The sequence below is a fragment of the Cervus elaphus genome, chromosome 12 (genome assembly GCF_910594005.1).
Source record: "Cervus elaphus chromosome 12, mCerEla1.1, whole genome shotgun sequence".
NCBI lineage: Eukaryota > Metazoa > Chordata > Mammalia > Artiodactyla > Cervidae > Cervus > Cervus elaphus.
Window position 1 is genome coordinate 97,677,032 of NC_057826.1, and position 23,524 is coordinate 97,700,555.

At 41.9% G+C, this 23,524-nt stretch overlaps 1 protein-coding gene across 4 annotated transcripts in view; it reads right to left on the reverse strand.

The window, feature by feature from the left end:
* The window catches only part of EPB41L4A (erythrocyte membrane protein band 4.1 like 4A), a 267,439-nt gene that overhangs the window by 53,633 nt on the left and 190,282 nt on the right, over positions 1-23,524 (reverse strand). For all 4 annotated transcript variants that reach the window (XM_043920178.1, XM_043920176.1, XM_043920177.1 and 1 more), the window contains exon 12: positions 23,029-23,150. In XM_043920178.1, coding sequence (XP_043776113.1) covers positions 23,029-23,150 — 122 coding nt within the window. The remainder of the gene's footprint in view (positions 1-23,028; positions 23,151-23,524) is intronic.

Below are 23,524 nucleotides of genomic sequence, written 5' to 3' on the forward strand. Positions count from 1 at the left end.
CGTATAAGGAAATTCACAGGGCTGTTTCCCAGGCGGGGGGAAGATGGGGGCACAGCAGGAAACCAGCCCAAATGCCACTGGCAATAACAGCAGTGGAAGAAGCCGCGAGTGAAAGCAGGCTTCGCTTAAACTGAAGTCCTGTGCAGCTAGCTGGTGAATAAACCTGGGTTTGCTTCAAATCTTGTCACTTTTGACGGAGCAGTCAGTCCCCTTTTGGTTTTGGGGGGGGGGTTTTTTTTTTTGGTGTTTTGTTGTTTGTCTTTTGTTGTGGTTTGATTTTAAAATTTTCATTAGAGTATAGTTGATTTACAATGTTGTGTTATTTCTGCTGTTCAGCAAAGTGAATCAGTTACACATACATACACCAGGCTTTCTTAGATTCTTTTCTCATGTAGGTCATTACAGAGTATTGAGGAGAGTCCTTGTGCTACACGGTAGTTCCTTATTATTTATTTATTTTACACATAGTGGTGTGTATCTGTCAATCCCAATCTCCCAATTTATCCCAGTCTTCCTCTCCCTAGCCCTGGTAACCGTAATACTGCTGAGCAGGCTTTTCTTAGTCTAACAGCCTTGGGGAAAGTGAGGCTGCTTGATCACTTTCACTGAGTCTCTTTGCCAAGCTTGCAAAAGCTTAATAAACAGGCAGGCCAAAAACTGAGGAATATTTTCAAATAGAAAATTTTCAAACTATATATGTATATGTACTTCCTTAAAGAAACCAACATTTGGTTATTCACAATACCTAAGTCATAATTTTTGAGGTCAAACATAGATCTATGGTTTTCTCAAAGAATTTCAGGGAAAAAAATCACACACAAGCTCTCTAAGACAATGACTAACACAATAGGCAAATGTCTTCAAAATAAACTGCTTCACTGACAAGACTATTTTACTAACATAACAGCCATATAACACACTCAAACACATAGTAACTAGATAGGGTAATCCAATTTAATTTATGGTTTTTTTATATTCAAAATAGCATACTACTAACCCCCAAAAAATCTATTTATATGCATTTCCCTCCTCTTTAAGTATGTGAACTGGAGAAGCCTGAAGTGTAAAAGCCTTACTAGGAAAACTGTAAAAAAAAAAAGCTACTTACAAGCCTTAACTTACAGGGAGATTTTCTGAAGTATCCATTCATGTAATATCCATACCTATATGACTCTTTTTATTCATGAATTTAGGGTTCTTTAAAAACTCTAAGTAGGCAATACTTATTAGCTTTATGTGAGTAAATATGCACTTGAAAGTAATAACTATACTTTAAAAATACTGTATTTTAACCATTGTCCTAATTACGTCAAATGAGTGAGTTTTTTTTTTTAATCATACTATCATTTAAGAAGAAAGCTAATTAATTAAATATTGCTTACTGAAATCTGCAAAGGTGAGACAGACGGTTATGCATCCTTTAGGCTTACCGAGTTTCCATTTTGCTGACATGCACTAACTGCTTTCCTTTTCAAAACTCTTCCTCCCCTCATTATCCTACCTTCCAGAACCAGCCCTCTTACATAAGCTCAGATTCTTGAACTACAGAGAAGTGGTGATCTGACAAACCAACTACACTAAAGGGCTCATGTCTTCATGTATTAACTGGTCACAAAACAGTTGCATTTTAAAGACAAAAAGGAGAAGCCAAATATTAACTAAAATAATTAATTGATAACAACAGAATTTTAGGCATTGTTCCAGAAGAAATTTTGAGACTGGAGAAATTGTTTTCAACACTCTTGTTTCATTGTAAATTATAACAGACCACCAGAAAAGAATATAACATACACATGTGAACTGTTTAACAAATTATTATAAAGTGAACCGCTATTAAACTACTTCTCATGTCAAGAAATAAAACATTAAGGGCAGTTTTCCTTCACTATACAAATCACTCCATGTGGGGCAACTCTTTCTTTTAGAGAAGGGCAAATAGTTGTTTTCCATCTAAAATATCCAGAAACACAAATGGCCACATATGTATTTCAAAAAATATTTATAATACACACAATAAAATTACTAATAAAAGTGAATAAGGCCTCAAACTCTTAATAAAATGAAGGGCGTATCACTGAGGCCCCGTCGTTTCCAGCACAGTGTTTTATACATGGTGAGTATTCAGTGACGGTCTGTTATTATAGAGGATGTCTTTCTGTTTCTGCTATTTTTTCCCACTAGAAGGGAAAATTGAGGATAATAATGTTAGGTTTAAAAAGTGTCAAAACTAAGACAAAAAAAATCTGGATGTGGCAGGATGGAAAATGCAGGAGACGAGACGACACGCAGCCATACCCTACAAGCCTGGGCTACTTCTCAGGGCTTTACGGCAGCCTTCAGCTACAGCATGCTACTCTTTTCTAGTCTTTTAAAAGAAAGCAGCAGTTGACCTACAACAAAAGTCAGTTATCCACATATGATTACCAAGGCTCCTAAGTAAATCTGTATTTTGTTTTACATAACATATTAAGTCTAGCAAGGTCATTTAGAATTAGAAGCATCCAGTTCAACTTACATATCATTCACATAAAAAGACAAAGGCCTGGGACTTCCCTGGAAGTCAAGTGTTTAAGACTCTGTCTTTCCACTGCAGGGGGCATGGGTTCCATTCCTGGTCAGGGAACCGAGATCCCGCATGCCACATGGTGTGGTAACCCCCCTCCCCCAAAAGCCCAAGGGTTTTACTCATGAGACTTGGTCACAGGTAGAAGAATAAGTTTATGAGGAGACTGCTACAGTTTATTAAGGAGCCAAATCTAGCTCATGATCTGTGACTGCTTTGTCTCTGGGCTGTTAAACGCTACAGTGTGGCATGGGCCCACACGATTCCCTACGGGCCAGGCAGCACTGCAGCCCACTGTTCGGCGTTCCATGGGCTCATCTGTTCAGCCTTTAACACCCCACATGCAGATGATTTCAGCCCGTGTGCAGCAGACCATGACCACGCTATTGTGCAGTTTGGCTCTGTTCACAGTTCAGTGCCCTCATCTTAAGCGACCCTCGCCTTCCATGCAGGAAGAGCAGCTGTCAGAAACAGAACCAACGTTCGCAGGGTCTGTTTAGCTGTTTGATCTGGGGGAGATTCTTAAAAGTCACCCTGTGATGTCCAGATTTCAAGGTGAGGTACTGAATTCACATGGGGATGCTCAATTACAAAAACACTTTGCATGTAAATAGTATTATGAGTCTCACAAGGTCCCTCATAGCTCAGTCAATAAAGAATCTGCCTGCAATACAGAAGACCTGAGTTTGATCCCTGGGTTGGGAAGATACCCTGGAGAAGAAAATGGCAACCCACTCCAGTATTCTTGCCTGGAGAATCCCATGGACAGAGGAGCCTGACAGGCTACTGTCCATGGGGTCACAAGAGTCGGACACGACGTAGCGACTAAACCACCAACACCAAAGTTCATGGCTCAATTTGAGACCTGCCAACCTTAGTTTAAATGTCTGATGTTACTTAAATGTTGCCACTGCTTTGAATTTAGAGTGGGCATGGAGGATGAACTCAGAATGAATTCTTAATTCTTAATTTATGAATTAAGAATTTCAGTAACTGGAAATATATTTTAACTCTAGTTCTCACACTGATAGTATAAAATCACCTTGCTTTGGTTTTTGAACTTTATAAACTGGGTACTACGGGAAAAAATGGCAGATGACAGAACAACTTGGCAAAATGTATTTTTCTAACATCACAAATTACAAACAGTAAAATGGCCATGGAAACTTTATATATATATATTTTTTTCCTATCATCAGGAAAGGTTTTATATTTGCCAAAACTGATATTCATTAAATTATGTACAATGCAATTAAATTTCAAAACACATGATTTGGAAAATAAAAAGTATTTCAGTGTACAGTGGCTAATTCTTTAAAGTTCAAATGCCTGACCTCAGTCCCTTCATCCCAAAGAGGCAGCCAGACCCCTGCCTTTATGTTTCTGCATTCAAAAGTCCTAAGGGTGGTATTTAAATACAGTTACCTCTTTACAACAAACATACAGACTTTTAAGGCTGATTTTGCTACATGTCAACTGCAAGATCAAACAAAGCATTCTGCTAGAAAGCTGGAGGGTAGATAATAAAGAGTGGGTGTGGATGAGAAAGCTGCTGGGAAAATACGTCTGTGCAGGAAAGATCCCTCCCCGGGTTGGTCTGCTCCCAGTCTCTCCCTCCCCGACCCAGCGCGCTCCTGGACCCCTCTGCTTCCCTCGTGACCAACACGGTCAGCCTGGGAGAGGGAAAGACGAAGGCATTTCATCCTCTGCCCAAGCTACCAAGGCACACACACCAAGAGGTGGGCGCCAACATCCTTCTTTGTAGATCAGAACACTGCTTCAAAACCCAAACAGGCACGTCCGAGCATCTGTTTTCTCCTTAGGCCCTCAGAGTTGAACAAAGGGGCTGTACTACCTGGAGGACCTGTGATCCACACCTGTGTATGCTGGGGGGGCTGCCAGCCATGCTAACAGCAGAGGGGTGCCTATCTCTCCTCTCAGCCGTCCCAGGGCCAGTGCCAACACGGCTCTGTGAATGGTTGTCTGGAAGCGAGAGGTGTGGCAAAGCTCTTAGTCTCCAAGTTTTTCTTCCTGTGATATGAGAGCACAGTATGACGGAGGAGAACTGAATAAATGCTCACATCCTATCCGGGCGCTGCTCTCCCACTCCCCCTCCCCGGTGGCCACCAGCAGGGCCACACGGTTTAGAGCAAACCTTCTCCAGCCATCTTTTCTCAGGCCCCTCATTTATGCTCAGTTGGTCTAGGGCAGGTGAACAGTTCCACACCAGACACAAAGTTGGTTCTGTTCCAGAAGCGTGTGCTGCTGCTCCTGCTGCTGCTAAGTCGCTTCAGTCGTGTCTGACTCTGTGCGACCCCATAGACGGCAGCCCACCAGGCTCCCCCATCCCTGGGATTCTCCAGGCAAGAACACTGGAGTGGGTTGCCATTTCCTTCTCCAATGCATCAAAGTGAAAAGTGAAAGTGAAGTCGCTCAGTTGTGTCTGACTCTTAGCAATCCCACGGACTGCAGCCCACCAGGCTCCTCCGTCCATGGGATTTTCCAGGCAAGAGTACTGGAGTGGGGTGCCATTGCCTTCTCCGGAAGAGTGTGCTAGACCACTGCTTTAGAGGTTTTATTTGATGTCATTACAGTGGTATATAAAGGGTGTTTATGCTCAGTCACTTCTGACTCCTTGTAAGCCCATAGACTATAGCCCGCCAGGTTCTTCTATCCATGGAGTTTGCCAGGCAAGAATACTGGAGTGGGTTGCCATTTCCTATCCCAGGGGATCTTCCCAACCCAGAGATCGAACCTGCATCCCCTGTGTCTCATGCATTGACAGGCAGATTCTTTACAACTGTGCCACTTGGGAAGCCCCATATAAAGTATATACAAACACAAAATACGTATAATTGTATGTAAAGATCACTTTTAAAAGGTTTATTTTGCTAAGGCAAAATTGAGAACATTTTTGGTTTGTCTGGTTTTTCCATAGTTGAGCTCATATCTAGGAGGCCTTAACTCAGTGTTCTTCAAACTTTTTACACAAGTACTCACTAAAAGAATTTGGAAAATGATTCACTCAGTGCATGTTTTTAAGATGATATCTAACATTTTGCATCAGAAGCTTAAAGAGTATCAAAAGGATGTCATTTGCAACATATAGTAAATACCGACATTTTAAAATGTAACTGTTTTTACTTATACTTATGTCTGATTCATGTTCATGTATGACAGAAACTAACACAATATTAAATTAAAATAATGTTTTAAAAGTTTTTAATAAAAAGATATAACTTTTGAGTCTCTTTATTCACAGAGAACAGACTGGTGGTTGCCAACAGGGAGGGGGCTGGGGAGGTATGAAGTAGGCGAGGTTAAGGTTAGCAGATGCAAACTTGAAGACACATAATGAGTAAACAACGTCCTATTGTATAGCAGAGAATGGTATTAAATATCCTATGATAAACCATTATGGAAAAGAATATTTTTAAAAAGAACACACACACAGAACTGAATCACTCTGCTATAAGTACAGATTAACACAACATTGTGAATCAACAGTACTTCATAAAAAATATTAAACAAAAAATTAATTAAGTGAAACTGTTTCATGACTCTCTTAAATATATCCAGTGTAATAAAATACCATTGAACTTTGATATCCACAGTCATTCATTTTAAAAATACATGAAATGACCTAGAGGGGTGGACGGGGTATAGAGGGAGGGGATATGCGTGTGTGTGTTACAGCTGATTCACATCGTTGCACACCAGAAACTAACAGTGCACTGCAAATTAATCGTACTCCAATTAAAAAAACATTTTTAATTACAAAAATAAGCAAATAAAAATACATGAAATGAGCTTATCAGTTGAAAATTTCACAGCAATCTTTTATTCTCCTTGTAGTTGCAATTCAATTTCATCTCCTCTGCAAAAATATATCCCAAAGTAATATTTTATGCTTGAAAGTATTTATTCATCACTATATCTTATTTTTGTGACAGAAAAATAGAAATAAAGTAAAAGGTTTATTTCCCATGACCATAAAGCTCGACATGGTAAATATTTTTTCTAAACCAAGTTATCATTACAGTTACTAACAGCATGCTATACCACATCAATGCTGATAAGTAATTATTAAATGTAAAAAGTAAGTTTTTATTGAAAAGTAATTCTTAATAAGATAAACAGGATAGTCTTGTTTTCTCCATGATTAACCTGGATCATACCCATTCAAGAATATTATTTTGTGCTAAAATAAAACAGTTTAGCAACAATTCTAGTCTTATTTTTATTTGAATAGATTTTCTTGTTCACATTAAGTAGAGGTTTATATTATTCTGTTAAGTACTGTCGTAAGGACATCACCAGTGTCCCAAAGAACTTCCAAGTTACATGTAAACCTATAACTCTACAAGTAGTGATATGTTATCTAAAAGTATTTCAAATTCTCTATTAGATGGCAAATCAATTGGGTCCTTCATCAATTCTGCGGAAACTCAAAGTGAGAAAATGACATACGAGGGTGTGTCACTGGATAATCAAGGTCGTCTTACTTTTCCAACATCAGCCCAGGAGGTTGAACATTTAAACACAAAACAGTATAACAGATTCTGAGTGGGAAAAATGACTACTTTTCTTTTGGAAAACAGGAAAAAGTCCATTGGGAAGGGGCAAGCCTATTATCACAGGCAGGCTCCTTCCAGGAAAGAGATTCTGGAAATCTAGTCTATCAAAACGTCCTGGGTCAACAGAACCCTGAGAAAACCCTCCAGCATCCCCTCCTAGTCAGGAGCTGAAATCTTCTGTCCCAGGCCACCAGTCCTTCAGAATTTGCTTCCTTCATAACAGTATCATAGACCATACCTTTAGTCATAAGCAAACTACCTTCCTGGACACTTGCAATAGAAAGTGCTCCACTCCACAACGTGCCTGATTTTGGTACGTCTTTTACCTCTTTGGTCTGACAAAGTGGTTAAGCATACAAGTCTTACAAACTCAGATTCGTTTCTAGCTAGGCCAATTAGCCCACTGTGTGATCTTTGACAAGTTATTAAATCTCTTTGCAACTCAGTTTGCTCATCTATAAAATGGAGATATAGCAAACTCCTTATATAGTGGATATGAGTATTACATTAGATAATTTCTCAGTTTAGTTCAGTTCAGTCACTCAGTCGTGTCCGACTCTCTGTGACCCCATGGACTGCAGGGACGCCAGGCCTCCCTGTCCATCACCAACTCCTGGAGTTTACTCAAACTCATGTCCATTGAGTTGGTGATGCCGTCCAACCATCTCATCCTCTGTCGTCCCCTTCTCCTCCTGCCTTCAATCTTTCCCAGCATCAGGGGCTTTTCCAATGAGTCAGCTCTTTGTATCAGGTGGCCAAAGGATTGGAGTTTCAGCTTCAACATCAGTCCGTCCAATGAACACCCTGGACTGATCTCCTTTAGGATGGACTGGTTGGATCTCCTTGCAGTCCAAGAGACTCTCAAGAGTCTTCTCCAACACCACAGTTCAAAATCTTCAATTCTTCGGTGCTCAGCTTTCTTTACAGTCCAACTCTCACATCCATACACAACCACGGGAAAAACCACAGCCTTGACTAGACGGACCTTTGTTGGCAAAGTAATGTCTCTGCTTTTTAATATGCTGTCTAGGTTGGTCACAACTTTTCTTCCAGGGAGCAAGCATCTTTTAATTTCATGGCTGCAGTCACCATCTGCAGTGATTTTGGAGCCCAGAAAAATAAAGTCCGCCACTGTTTCCACTGTTTCTCCATCCCATGAGGGCTCAAACAAACCTTGCGCACACCAGGATCCAGGGGCCCCACAGAGACTGAGACAGAATTGTGTTTGTGCGTCTCCTGTGGAGGTGCGGGTCGGCAATGGTCTGCCGCAGGGACAGGGGCTCTGGGTGTGGGTATGGTGTAAGTCCTCTTGGAGGAGGTCAGCATTAACCCCAGCATAGAGCTGCCAGAACTTACACAGGACTGGGAAACAGACTCTTGGAGGGCACAACACAGCCTTGTGCACTAGGACCCAGGAGGAAGGAACAGTGACCCCACAGGAGACTTGCCTGTGGATGTCCGGGAGTCTCTGACAGAGGCATGGGTTGGCGGTGGCCTGCTGCAGGGCTGGGGGCACAGACTGTAGCATGCGTGCATGAGACCTTTTGAGGGAGGTCACCATTATCTTCATTACCTCCACCGTAGTTTGGCCCCAGGAAAATAGCAGGGAGGGAACACAGCTCCACCCATCAACAGATAATTTCTAGAAAGTATTTAGATAGTGCTTGTCATTTAGCAAGTGCTAAATAATTGTTATATTCTTTTTATATGATGAAGTTCCTCCAGATCAGGGACAAGTCTTGCTCCATGGAACAGGGTCTGTACTGGGTGTTTTTTCCAACACTATCAAGTAATTCTTCAATTTTCAGCAGACACTGAAATTATCCTGAAATATCCTGAAATCCAGGATATCCTGAAATTCAACTCTGTCCTGATACTATCTACGTGGGTAGCATCAGAACAAACAGGTTAAGGGCTCAGCCCCATAAGACTGCCCCCTTCTTTATTTTTAATTGTAGAATAATTGCTTTACAATGTTGCATTGGTTTCTGTCTTATATCAGCATGAATCAGCCACAGGTATAACATCTGTCTCCTCCCTCTTGAACCTCCTTCCCACCTCCCATCCCAGCCCACCCCACCCCGCCAGGTTGTCACAGAGGACCAGGTTGAACTCTCTGTGTTATATAGCAAATTCCCACTGCGTACCCACTTTACATACGGTAATGTATATGCAGCTCTGTGGAGCTGGAGCGACTGTGGAGATACCCCACATCCAAGGGCAAAGGAGAAGCCCCCGCACAACGGTAGGAGGGGCGGAATCACGTTTAGAATCAAACCCCATACCCAACAGAAACTCTCAGAGGGCTCAAACAAACTTTATGTGCACCAGGACCCAGAGACCCCACAAAGACGGAGACAGAACTGTGTCTGGGTGTCTCCTGTGAACTACGGGTCAGCAGTGGACTGCTGCAGGGGCAGGGGCTCTGAGGGCAGCAGACCTGAGCACGGCATAAGCCGTCTTGGAGGAGGTCGCCGTTAACCCAACATAGAGCTGCCAGAACTCACACAGGACCGGGGAAACAGACTCTGGGAGGGCACAAAGAGAACCTCGTGTGCACACCAGGACCCAGGAGAAAGGAGCAGTGACCCCACTAGAGACTAACCCAGACTTGCCCGGGAGTGTCCAGGAGTCTCTGGCAGAAGCAGGGGTCGGCGGTGGCCAGCTGCAGGGTCAGGGGCACCAGGTGTAGCAGTGCATGCATGCGACCTTTTGAGGGCGGTCGCCATTATCTTCACTTCCTCCACCATAGTTTGGCCCCAGGTAAATAACAGGGAGGGAACACAGCCCTGCTTCACCAGAAAATTGGATTAAAGATTTACTGACCAAGTGAGTGAGTGCAGTTGCTCAGTGATGTCTGACTCTTTGCGACCCCATGGACTGTAGCCTACCAGGCTCCTCTGTCCACGGGATTTTCTAGGCAAGAATACTGGAGTAGGTTGCCATTTTCTTCTCCAGGAGATACTCCCAACCCAGGGATTGGACCCGGGTCTCCCGCACTGTAGGCAGACACTTTACCTTCTGAGCCACCAGAAGCCCTGCCTATCAGAACAAGGCCCAGTTTTCCCCCATCAGTCTCTCTCATCAGGAAGCTTCCATAAGCCTCTTATCCTTCTCCATGAATCAAGGTCCATGAATCAAGGCAAACTGGAAGTGGTCAAACAGGAGATGGCAAGAGTAAACATCGACATTTTAGGAATCAGCGAACTAAAATGGACTGGAATGGGTGAATTTAACTCAGATGACCATTATATCTAATACTGTGGGCAAGAATCCCTTAGAAGAAATGGAGTAACCATCATAGTCAACAAAAGAGTCCAAAATGCAGTACTTGGATGCAATCTCAAAAGCGACAGAATGATCTCTGTTCGTTTCCAAGGCAAACCATTCAATATCACAGTAATCCAAGTCTATGCCCCAACCAGTAATGCTGAAGAAACTGAAGCTGAACGGTTCTATGAAGACCTACAAGACCTTCTAGAACTAACATCCAAAAAAGATGTCCTTTTCATTATAGGGGACTGGAATACAAAAGTAGGAAGTCAAGAAACACCTGGAGTAACAGGCAAATTTGGCCTTGGAGTACGGAATGAAGCAGGACAAAGTCTAACAGAGTTCTGCCAAGAGAATGCACTGGTCATAGCAAACACCCTCTTCCAACAACACAAGAGAAGACTCTACACGTGGACATCACCAGACGTCAATACCAAAATCAGATTGATTATATTCTTTGCAGCCAAAGATGAAGAAGCTCTATACAGTCAGCAAAAACAAGATCGGGAGCTGACTGTGGCTCAGATCATGAACTCCATTATTGCCAATTTCAGACTTAAATTGAAGAATGTAGGGAAAATCACTAGACCATTCAGGTATGACATAAATCAAATACCTTACAATTATACAGTGGAAGTGACAAACAGATTCAAGGCCATATACTGTCACCCTGCTTATTTAAGTTATATGCAGAGTATCTCATGAGAAATGCTGGACTGGATGAAATATCAATAACTTCAGATATGCAGATGACAACATACTTATGGCAGAAAGCAAAGAAGAACTAAAGAGCCTTTTGATGAAAGTGAAAGGGGAAAGTGAAAACTTAAAACTCAACATTCAGAAAACTAAGATTATGGCATCTGGTCCCATCACTTCATGGCAAATAGATGGGGAAACAGTGGAAACAGTGACTGACTTTATTTTTGCGCTCCAAAATCACTGCAGATGGTGATTGCAGCCATGAAATGAAAAGACGCTTACTCCTTGGAAGGAAAGTTATGACCAACCTAGACAGCATATTAAAAAGCAGAGACATTACTTTGTCAACAAAGGTCCATCTAGTCAAGGCTGTGGTTTTTCCCGTGGTCGTGTATGGATGTGAGAGTTGGACTGTGAAGAAAGCTGAGCACCGAAGAATTGATGCTTTTGAACTGTGGTGTTGGAGAAGACTCTTGAGAGTCCCTTGGACTGCAAGGAGATCCAACCAGTCCATCCTGAAGGAGATAAGAGCTGGGTGTTCATTGGAAGGACTAATGCTGAAGCTGAAACTCCAATCCTTTGGCCACCTCATGCGAAGAGCTGACTCCTTGGAAAAGCCCCTGATGCTGGGAAAGATTGAAGGCAGGAGGAGAAGGGGACGACAGAGGATGAGATGGTTGGATGGCATCACTGACTTAATGGACATGAGTTTGAGTAGACTGCGGGAGTTGGTGATGGACAGGGAGGCCTGGCGTGCTGCAGTCCATGGGGTCGCAAAGATTCGTACACGACTGAGCGACTGAACTGAACTGAACTGAATGCATGTGTTTCGATGCTACTCTATTTGTCCTACTCTCTCTTTCTCCTGCTGTGTCCACAAGTCTGTTCTCCATGTCTGTGTCTCTATTGCTGCCCTGCGCATAGGTTAGTCAGTACCATCTTTCTAGATTCCATATATATGTGTTACTATGCAGAATTTGTTTTTCTTCTTCTGACTTACTTCACTCTGTATAACAGGCTCTAGGTTCTTGCCTCCACTTTAGATGCCTGTTGCAAGTCCAGGTGGTCACCTAGGCTTCTGACCAACAGGCTACCAATCATAGATTCCCAAGACCCCCTTCTAAAATTAATCTCCTAAATTAGCTAACAGAACTCAGACCTCAGTTACTTACTAGATTCCTGATTTGTTACATGTAAAAGGATGTAACTCAAAAACAGTCAGATGAAGAGAGGCACAGGGCAAAGATACATGGAAAGAGACAGAGACCTTCCATGCTGAAAGTACACCACTCTTCCCACATCTACATCTGTATGTTCACCAACCCCTCAGAACCCTATCCTTTCTAGGTTTGGGAGGCTTCATTAATAGGCATGACTGATGAAATTACTGGCCATGGGAGATTTATTCAACCTCCAGCGTCTCTCCCCTCCCCAGACATCACCAGATGAGACAGAAGTTTCTGACCCTCTGTTCACATTTAGTTCCCCTGGCAGTTAGCACCCCTCCTTGTCTGGGGCTTCCCAGAAGTCATCTCATCACCATAAACTCAGATGTGGTGAAAAGGGGCTTGTTATGAGTAACAAATGACGCTCCTTTCACGTTCAAAGTTCTTATCACTTAGCAAATTCCAAGTGTTTAAGGAGCTCTGTGCCAGAAATGGGGAAATGATTAATTTCCCATCATTTGGAAGGCCAAATGATTAATTATTATTAATTACAACATCACAAGTCTTATGACAAACAAGTGTTCAATTAATTCTTGTTGAATGAGAAAGTAAAGGGAACAAAAATATCATTTATGGTAACTCACTAAAGCTATGCTATTTAACTGGAATATACAGTATACCTTTAGCCTTGGTTGCTTTTTTAATTTTGATAGCTATGCATGGAATGCTAAACACTCCCAGAAAGAGTGGAAACATTAACTTTTTAGAGAAAATCTAACCAGTCTTCCATATATTAAGACATTTTTTACAGAATGAAAATAAACATTAGCTTCAAGGCAGAATAGAAAAGGGTGTCAACAAAGGAAGACAACCTTGAACAAACATACCCCAGACTCTGGGACCTAATGTTCCTTGCAATTAACACAGTTACTGTCATTTCCCCTCTTTGCTAGGTAAAATGTCCCAAAGAACTTAAATATTTTCTGTAAACAACTTGATGATATAAAAAACAAAATGATTTGCTGCTACTCTATAAATGTACTATCTTCAAAAATACCTGCTGAAACAGCAGATCTAGTGAAGTAAAGAAATCACACAATAGTGGAAAAATAGAGGACATATACTTATTTTCAAAATACTTTTCACTTTTTTGTTTTCCATTTACTTTCCAAGGATGTGCCTTTATATTCTAAAAACTTCAGTTCAAATTCTGCTGCTGCTCTTACTATCTGTGTAACTCTGAATAAGTGTTCAATGTTTTTGAGCTACAGTTTCCTTATGTGTAAGATGAGGATAACACCTACCTTCCTCACAGCTTTTTACCAAAAGAATTGCTTCACTTCATGGACAATGAGATGAAAGCTCAGCCATGCTGAATGATGTGTTACAAGTCACAGTCAAGTTAGACCAGGAATTCAAATCTACTCAAATCAGATACATTTTTTTTCCTGCCACTGTCCCACATGCCTTCTCAATGCAAGGCTTATATCATCAGTTGCGGGAATTCTTACAGTGAAGAGAAAGTGGGCTCACAGATTTGGACCACACCTCAATAGATGACCTAATTCTGACTTACCAGTTTGAAGAAGGAAAGTCATAGTCACACTTTCTCTAAAACAAAGTTAACAATTTCCTAAATTTTCTAGAAATCATCTCCAAAACTACCCACATAGTTGTTACACTCTGGGTTAGAATGCCTTTTCTAATTTCCTTAAATGAGAATTTTTACTAATGTCTTCCCTTCCTGTCTTCAGCTGACCTAGAGAGGACAAACATGCAAAAACTTCACAATGCCTATTAAGTGCCCAGTAGGTGTGAGAGCTATTTTTATCAATTTTATCAATCTTTTCCCAGACAGTGCCTACTGATTCTCATCCAGACAACCTCCAGGTTCCAGAACTTGCTACAGTTGCAAATCATTTCACCTCTTCGGGCCTCAGTTTCCTTGCCAACAACACAAGTGACTATTCTCTATTTCATCTAATCCAAAAACATATGTGGGTCCTACGTAAGTCTTCCTCCTTTCACTTGATGATCTACAGTGCAATTTCCTATACTTTAAGGCTTACATTTATTTTTTTTTCATTTATTTTTATTAGTTGGAGGCTAATTACTTTACAATATTGTAGTGGGTAAGGCTTACATTTAAATGCACAGCTATAAGCATGTCTAGTGCCTTTGCCTTGAAGACCTGGGCTGTATCTGTTACAGCACAGTAGTAATCCTAACATTTGAACTTGGATGATCCATCTCGTATTATTCTATTACATCTTTCATAAATTATCATGCATGCATCCTAGCACAATAGTGTCCTCATCTGAGCTTTTCAAGAATCTATCTGTTGGAAACTTGAATGGACATTTGAAATTACTCTGTGAACTTAAGACACTCATGACAATTATCTGAAGGGCTTTTTTCAAATACAACATGGTAAAAATGCAAATACTATTAAAGAACAGAGTAAACATATCTGTCTCCCATTTCTGATTTTCTATTTTTGATCGTATTTTTATGTAATGGGAGTGTATTGCCTGCTGCTACCCACTACCCCTGCCCTTTTTTTCCCCCCTTGCTTATTCTGTATCTTGGAAATCATTTCATATCGATGCCAATTTATCACTTTCTTTTTTGTTCCCTCTCCAGAGTGACCTGGTTCATATCCAGCTCTGGGGTGCTGGACAAGTCCTTGCCTCTGACTTTTGACCTGTACACTGTGAGTCAGAGCATCTTCTAAAAGAAATGAGGGCAATACTACTTGCAGGGTGCCCAGTACACTGCAGGGCATGCAGTGATGCTCAATGACTATTAGTTATTAACAATCCTCTGCCTGGGGAGCTCCTCAGGGGATCTGACCTTTTCCAGCAGACGTGGAGGGACTACAGAGTCGGCCAACACAAATTCAAATCCTGCCCTCAAATTTCTTCTAAAAGACACATGGTATTTCCCAGGGGTACACATCTATTATTTTATCAGGTCAGTGCCCTACTAGTGGACATTTGGGTAGTTCCCAGTCTCTCGTGATGACAAACATAGCCACGGGCCTGCTCATACGGCAGAAGTAAGGCTGCTGCTCATCTAACAACATGTTGAGGTTGTGACTTGACTTATGAAATCACAGATCCACAGCCGTGACTGCTATTTCCTCTTCACTCAACAACTCTGACTCCCTCTCCGAGCCCTTTCAGCTTTGCCCTTTATCTTCTATTTCCATTGTCGGCTCAATGTGAAAAGTGCACTTGGGTAGGCCTAGTGCCTAATCACCTCAAGTAGGGAAAACCACCTTACACAGAGGATGAAATGATTAACTATGTGAACCTTAAAAACAGCATACAATCTCATTACTATGGATTCACTGTAAGGAGTTTGTTATTCTCAACTCACAGCCATAGACTATCCAGGGGGTTAGACAGCCTGGAGAACGGTGAGCATGGAGTAGGGGCTAAAAATAAGTGGAGAAAAATGATTACTCTGAGGAGTAGGAACAGGGTAAGTAGGACAACCCCCAGCTCTGGGCTCCTAATACTGCCTGACAACAGCTGCCCTTGGGTGCCCAGAGATCTTTGGGCAGGCAGGGGAAGAAGGAAGCAATATACTTGCCCCCAAAGGGAGCACTTTGACCTGCCCACTTCCTTCATATTGTTTATACCTAATCTTCCAGAATAAATTGGTGCCAATCCAGTGGTAACCAGTTTCTTTCTGAAGCCCATTCATTGAACTTCAATGACTCTGTCCACACATCACTCCCAAAAGGCCACACCTCCTCCACATGATATTAACCTTTGTATGTGAAACTGATGCTATATGATAAATATAATTCAAAGACTGCCAGGTGGACTCACAGACTGGTCCCCGCTATGTATAGAAAGATTCCTTTTGATTTAGGAGAAAGAAACTAAAGAGAAGTTTGAAAGAGAAACTAAAGAATGTGGAAAGCGCCCTTCCACATTCCCAACATGATGCTATGTCCCATGACAACAACCTGTGAGGCAGGAGGTAACACCACTGGACCCACAAAGAAACTGAGGCTTAGGATGGTTAAGTGACTTCATAACATCACACAACTAGTCCAAGAATGACTGAGGCTGAACCCCGATTTACAAGATGGAGCTAAGTCTGATACACACCAGTCTCTACTCACATAGCTGGCTTGTTGACTGCCTTAAAAAAAAATTTATTTTAAAATATATTTTTGAAAAAAAAATAAAAATAAATAAAATATATTTTTGATCACCACAAATCAAGCTGGGCTTCTGCTGCCCTCACATCTGGCACATGTCAACCAGAGCAAGGGCTCAATGAGTGATTATTACTTTCTTGACATTACCATTTCCCAGCAGCCCAGGGAGTTTTCCTGCACCAAAATGGTGAAAGCGTACTTCACTGTCACTCCTGCTCGGGCTGCTCTCCTGCATTTCTCGGTCTCTCCTGCTCTGGCCTGCACCAGCTCAGGGCACCAGTAAGCGTCGGTCAGCTTTCCACATGCGCATCATTTGCTAGGGGCTTTAGAGCTGTATGGCACCATCAACCCCTGGAGCTGGCCAACTCACCTACCAGCTACAAAGTGCTCCTGCGGGGAGTCATGGACTGTAGAAGCTGACTTAGGGACCCTACAGGAGATGCTGCAGAAACCACAGAGACCCCAGGGCAGGTGGGCCAGTCATTCATACCAACTCTGTCAATCAGGTTCCGAAGAGGCAGCCCTCAAGCCATAGTGGCCCTTTAGGAAGGTTTCATTTAGCACACAGAGACTTTCTTCAAAATGAAATTAATTGCCAATACTTAAAACTCTGGAAAGTTTCTATAAATACCCAAATTCCATGCTTCCCTTAAGACAGTGGAAGATTTGGCAACACTGAGTCCTCTTTCCTGCAAAGAAACACTGGCTTGGCCTGAGCAAGAGCTATCTGTTTCCAGACCGTCCTCACTCACAAGTCATTGTCATGATCCCTTTTGCATTGTGTCTGCAGAGACTTCCAGAATGCCAAAATGTCACCTGAACCGGCTTTTCAACTGCCTGAAGGACTACACTGCACCTATTTATTTCTCTGTTCATCAGTATGATATCCTTAAAAACTCAAAATGCTGCACCAGACAATCGCAGCATTGTTTATCCACTGTAAATGGTTTCACCCATTACTTTTCAAATAGCTAATTACGGATTATAGCTAAACATTCTGTCTTTACTGCCCTTCTTACAGCAGAAGCTCTTCTATGACATGAACCCACTTACTCAAGGTGCCAAGAACTTGTCAGAGAAAGGGCTGGACAAACATGCACTTCCTTCCTGCCATCTGGCCTCCTGCTTTACCCCGAACGCCTCTGCCGGGCAGATCTGCAGGAATGCTCTGGATGCCTGCCCTGGCGCTGAACTCCTCTGGGTGGGGCAGCAGGCCGGCCGGGTGCAGGGCTCTTGACTCTGGAATGCACTTCTTCATAGAGGTGCCAAGGCCTAATCTCAGTGGATTCTAACCACAATGGCTTTTGAGCTACCAGGGCATTTATTATTCCTGATCAAGAAATGAACAAACAGACTTTTTAAATTATCAGAGAACTCAGGTACCGGTTAAGAGGAATAGTGATTGAATCTGACTGAACTACTTTAACTTCAGAAGAAATAAAAGAATGTCTTCTACAGTTACAAGTCATAAAGCGTCTGCCTACAATGCGGGAGATCCAGGTTCAAAACCTGGGTCGGGAAGATCTCCTGGAGAAGGGAATGGCAACCCACTCCAGTATTCTTGCCCCACCCCCCCAAAAAAGGGGCTCAAAGAAATTAATGATATAAACTAACAAAAAGCTAAAGTTCCCTTTCTATCTTAACTTGTTAAATGTTAAATAAGAGGTGAGAATTTATGCTGATAACTCTTGGAACTGTAGTTCTAAAGTTTTATTTTAGAGAGAATACCAGAATTTAATTTATGAAAATTCATAGCTGGTCTTAAAGAGTTGTTTTTTTTTTTTTAATCTATCTTCCCTTTAAACCACAGCTCCATTTTTGTGAAACACAGTACAATCTAATAAAATAAACGTTCTCTATGCTTTAAAATAAGCTTTCTACCATTTTAATTGTCAAATTTTTCAAATTAAAAATTAAAGCAATTGTGTCAAGAATTAAGGTAAAACTTTTGTTTTTCTTTGGTTAGTTAAAAGAATAATAATAATAAAAACCTACTGTTTTGAGCAATTGTTCCTTTCCTGCCCAGCCACCCATGAATGAGTCTCAGGAATAGGGAGCTTTGGAGGAGGAGGCAGCTCTGGAGCTGGGAGTATGGGAATCAGAAGCGACAGGCCTGGGAGAGCTGCCAGGAGCAGTAGAAAGGGCTTGGTGGGGAAGGAGGTGGATGCTGGAGGGCTGGGTGACCTAGTGACCTGCAGGCCACACCCTCACAGCAGCCTCCCCTCCACCCCTCTCAGCAGCAGAGCCTTAAAGGGCAGGCTTGACTCTCAGCATAGGAGGCTTCCACCTCACCCATGACTTCTCCCCTCTCTACACACAGGGACCCAGATTCACACAGAACTGCCCTGCTTCAAGGGACCTGGTAGATAGGATAAGGAGCAGAAAGTGACTGATAAACATGAAGACAAAAGCGACCTCTTCAAATGTTCTGCTCTAAGTCCAAACCCTACCATGACCTTAGATACTGGGTCTCCACCAGCTGGGTTCAACTGAGGCTCAAAGCAGAGTACATTTGAATTAGAGGAAAAAGAATATACAACACTCAAAAACACATACAACAGCATTCTCCCTGCCCCCACAATAGTCTTCATTTATGCATGATAGCAACTAAAGTAACGCCGCATCAATGGCATTGTTAAATGGTCCTTCTCCAGTCATGGTCTCAAGGGCAGGGTCACCCCTGCGTTCACAGAACACATCAGTTTTGCAGCATACAGGCTTGAAAAGCAAAACTGATAGGGACATACAGTCAAAGTCTTAGTTTTTAAACACAGCATTGTATGGCTCTTTTTTTTTTTTTTTTTTTTGAATGGGCTTCCCTTGTGGCTCGGCTGGTAAAGAATCCATCTGCAATGTGGGAGACCTGGGTTCGATCTCTGGGTTGGGAAAATCTCCTGGAGAAGGGAAAGGCTACCCACTCCAGTATTCCAGCCTGGAGAATTCCATGGACTGGGGTCCATGGGGGTCACAAAGAGTCGGACATGATTGAGTGACTTTCACCTTTTTTTTTTTTAATAAAAAGATACCACTGTTATAAAATTAGCATGAATACTTAGAGATATCACTTCAAAGATATTCACTTTAGTTATATTTATATTCTTCAAGTTTTGAAACAGCTTAAATATCCAAAAACTAAAGACTAATTGAATAAATTATGTCATGTCTATGCATCTGTGTAGCAGAAAATCATAGGGACATTAAAATGGTGTTGTATAAGAACACTTAAAACTTGTTAGAACATTTTCATGAAACAGTATTAAATAAAAAGTAGGTTGTAAAGCACTTCTATATCATTTTTGCAGAAAAGATATACAAATGACCAGAAGGCTATATAAAATAGTGTCAGCACTAGCAGATGCTGAAGCTGGGAAAGACTGAAGCCAAAAGAAGAAGGGGGCAGCAGAGGATGAGATAGTTAGACGGCATCACTGACTCAGTGGACATGAATTTGAGCAAACTCTGGGAGATAGTAGAGGACAAAGGAGACTGGTTTGCTACAGTCCATGGGGTCACAAAGATTCAGACATGACTTAGTGATTGAACATTCAGAGAATGGAACTGAATATGAAAGATTTTTTTTGAACGGGGAGGTTTGGAGGTTCCTAAATTTTCTAAAGTAAGCATGTACTTTTATAATAATAAAAGCATAACAAGTACAACGTTTTATGAAGATGCTTGGCCTGATGTTGAGAGGCTGTCCTAGAGCACTCTGGGCTGTGCGTGGCCACCTCCTCAGCCCCTACCCCAGCTCAAGCTCCTCCTCAGTTGCTAAGTCCTGTCTGACTCTTGTGACCCCATGGAGCCTGACATGCTCCTCTATTCATGGGATTTCCCAGGCAAGAATACTGGAGTGGGTTGCCATTTCCTTCTCCAGGGGATCTTCCCAACCCAGGGATCAAACCCCGTCTCTGCTTGGCAGGCGGATCTTCACCGCTGAGCCTGGGAAGCCCTCAGCCTAGAAGGAATGTGTTTTAATGCAACACTACGGAGGAAGGGAGAAAACATGAGGCTCAACACAGTTTCAGGCAGGTTTGTGAAAATTGCACTTGGCTGGATTCTACACAAGCCAGCAAAGAAACAAACAGACAAAACCTCTGTCCCTAAAATAATCAGCTTTTGGAATTCAGGCTTACAAGGAGAGACAGACAGACAAACAGAGTGCTGTACAGGCAGATATTTTTCTAAGAGCACATGAGGAGAGGAAAAGGAGCAACCTGAGCAGGTTTGTGTAAAAAGCATGTGTGATTCCAGCATCTCAAGTGGAATGAAATGTTGATTTGACACAAGGAATGCTTTTGATATTCTCAGTTGGTCTCAGAATAATTTCATGAGGCCCAGTGTTTCAGAAATACAAGATGATCTGAAAGTTGCTTATCAATTATAGCACACTGCACTTGATCCAAAGGATTAATACTGATCAGATACAAAGATAATCACAAAATATTAAGATATTAAATTTCAAGGCTAAAATTTCTGTCCTAAGTCACCTGCCTATTATGTAATCTTGGCTAAATTACCTTTATAATCTTAGTTTCCTCAACAGCTAAATGGGGATAATGATATTACTTATGTGGCACGGTAATCTATTTTAAAATTAAATCATGTCTAATTTTTGCCACTGTAGAAACATCAGAAAGAATTTAATTTCCGCTCAGCCCAGTGAGAGGAGGGGACCTGCAATCAGATTTAATTTCACTCTAGAAACTCTAAATAAGTCAGGTGACATTCTCACAGCCAGCAGCAGTGGAGCAAACTTAAACATGTTTCTCATAGGCTTGGTACGAGGATTAAAAGAAACAACGGCTGTCATAATGCTTTGCCAGCTGTCATATAATGTTCAGACGTTAATTACTGTTATTAAAAACTCCATTCATTTCATACAATATGGCAAAAAGGCCCAGGAGATCTGGGCTCTCATCCCAGCCTCACTCCTGTCTAGCTACTGGGACCAGTTCTTTCTCATCTGTAAAATGGAAACACAGACTTTGCCATGCCCTCCCTTCCAGGATTACTGTGAGGCTCAAGTGAAATAATATATGTGAAAAGCCTGTGGAGAGTGTTAGACAAGGGTGATCTGTAAGAAACCACAAACCAAAGTCAGTACTATCACTTTATAGAATAAAATCTGTGAGCTCTGAGCATTGAACACAGGTTAAAACTGATGGATTAGGTGGCTTTATTAAGAAGTGGTGTGCATTAAAAACAAAAAAACTGAATAACCCAATGTACATCAACAGTAGAATGAATAAAGAAGTTGTCATACAACAGAAAACTCACTACAAGAAAAATGAATGCACTTTAAAAGAACACCCTCGATTCATTTATATTACACTTTAAAAACAGGCAAAATAAACTACTTTGTTCAGAGAAGGCTACATAAGCAGTAAAAATATAGTGAAAAGTAGGGAAATAATTATCACAAAGTCAGATCGGGGTTTTTGCCGGTTGGGACAAGAGGAGATGGTGAGGATGTGATCAAGCAAATAGCAGGGACTTCTGGGGCTACAGACTAGGTTAAACTGTGTGTGCGTGTGCACGTGTACGCATATATATACACATATGTGGGGCTTCCCTGGTAGCTCAGCTGGTAAAGAATCCACCTGCAATGCAGGAGATCCCAGTTCTATTACTGGGTTGGGAAGATCTGCTGGAGAAGGGATAGGCTACCCACCCCAGTATTCTTGGGCGTCCCTGGTGGCTCAGCTGGTAAAGAGTCCACCTACAATGTGGGAGACCTGGGTTCGATCCCTGGGTTGCAAAGATCCCCTGGAGAAGGGAACGGCTACCCACTTCAGCATTCTGGCCTGGAGAATCCCACGGACTGTATAGCCCATGGGGTCACAAAGAGTCGGACACAACTGAGTGATTTTCAGTTTCACACACATATGTATGTGTAATGCTCAGTCATATTCGACTCTTTGCGACCCCATGGACTGCAGCCTGCCAGGCCCCTCTGTCCATGGAATTTTCCAGGCTAGAATACTGTAATAGGTTGCTATTTCCTCCTCCAAGGGATCTTCCCGACCCAAGGACAGAACCCGCATCTCCGGAGTCTCCTGCATTGGCAGGTGGATTCTTGACCACTGAACTACCTGGGAAGCCCTCATACGTACATACACATCTATGTTTACATGCATAGGTATGTATGTTTGTATATTTTATGCACTTTATTATACTGCACAATGAAACCAATGACGATAGAAAACCAACTGAATTGTTCACAGACTGTTACACCAGCAGTATGGTTTTAATGAATTTTGCTGAGACTTTGTTTTAATTCTAATCTCAGCTACACCAAACTAAGAAATCGCTCAGTTGTGATTTTATTAACCCCTTCAAAAAATGAATTATTTTGTATAGTCATTAAGCAAGTTACAGTGATTCAAATTGATTACCTGTCAACTTATGAATAATTTCTGATTGCTTGGACATTTTCTGGGTCAAATTGAAAACTCTAGTGTTAACAGTTAAAACCTTTCAAGGCTACAGTCACCACTTAAGTATATGCCATACCAACAGCCTAAAAGGAAATGCAAGGTTACACTGATGAGTTGGGGGTCTGTGACTTACCAGCTGGCTGTGTTTGTGCTATTCTCTTAGGGTAAGTCTTGCTTCGACTTCTTGACACATTCTGATCGGGCCGGGGAAGTTGAATAGAAAGATCTCGACTCATCTGTAGTGCTGTCCTGCCACTTGAAAATACAACATTTTGAGTAATACAGGTAAGACCACACAGCCACAAAATTAAAGCACAGCTCATAAAGAATATCTGCAGTGTATGGAGAGAAAGAAAAAAAAAAAACAGACTCACGTAGATTATACAGGACCTTCAAATGATTCTCATTGCAATGTTAAGCAAGGAAGTAACAAAGTCCAACAGGAAAGATTTAGGTGAGATACAAGTGCCAGCTAAAGAATGTCACCCATCATCTGGTTCTGCAAGAATGAAGCCACTAGCCACTAAAGTTGCTGACCGTCAACATACTCTGAAAGGGATTCGGGACAGAGACTGGGACTGAGGCACTCTGTGCTCCGGGAAAAAAATGGCAGAACAGGCCTTCAGATA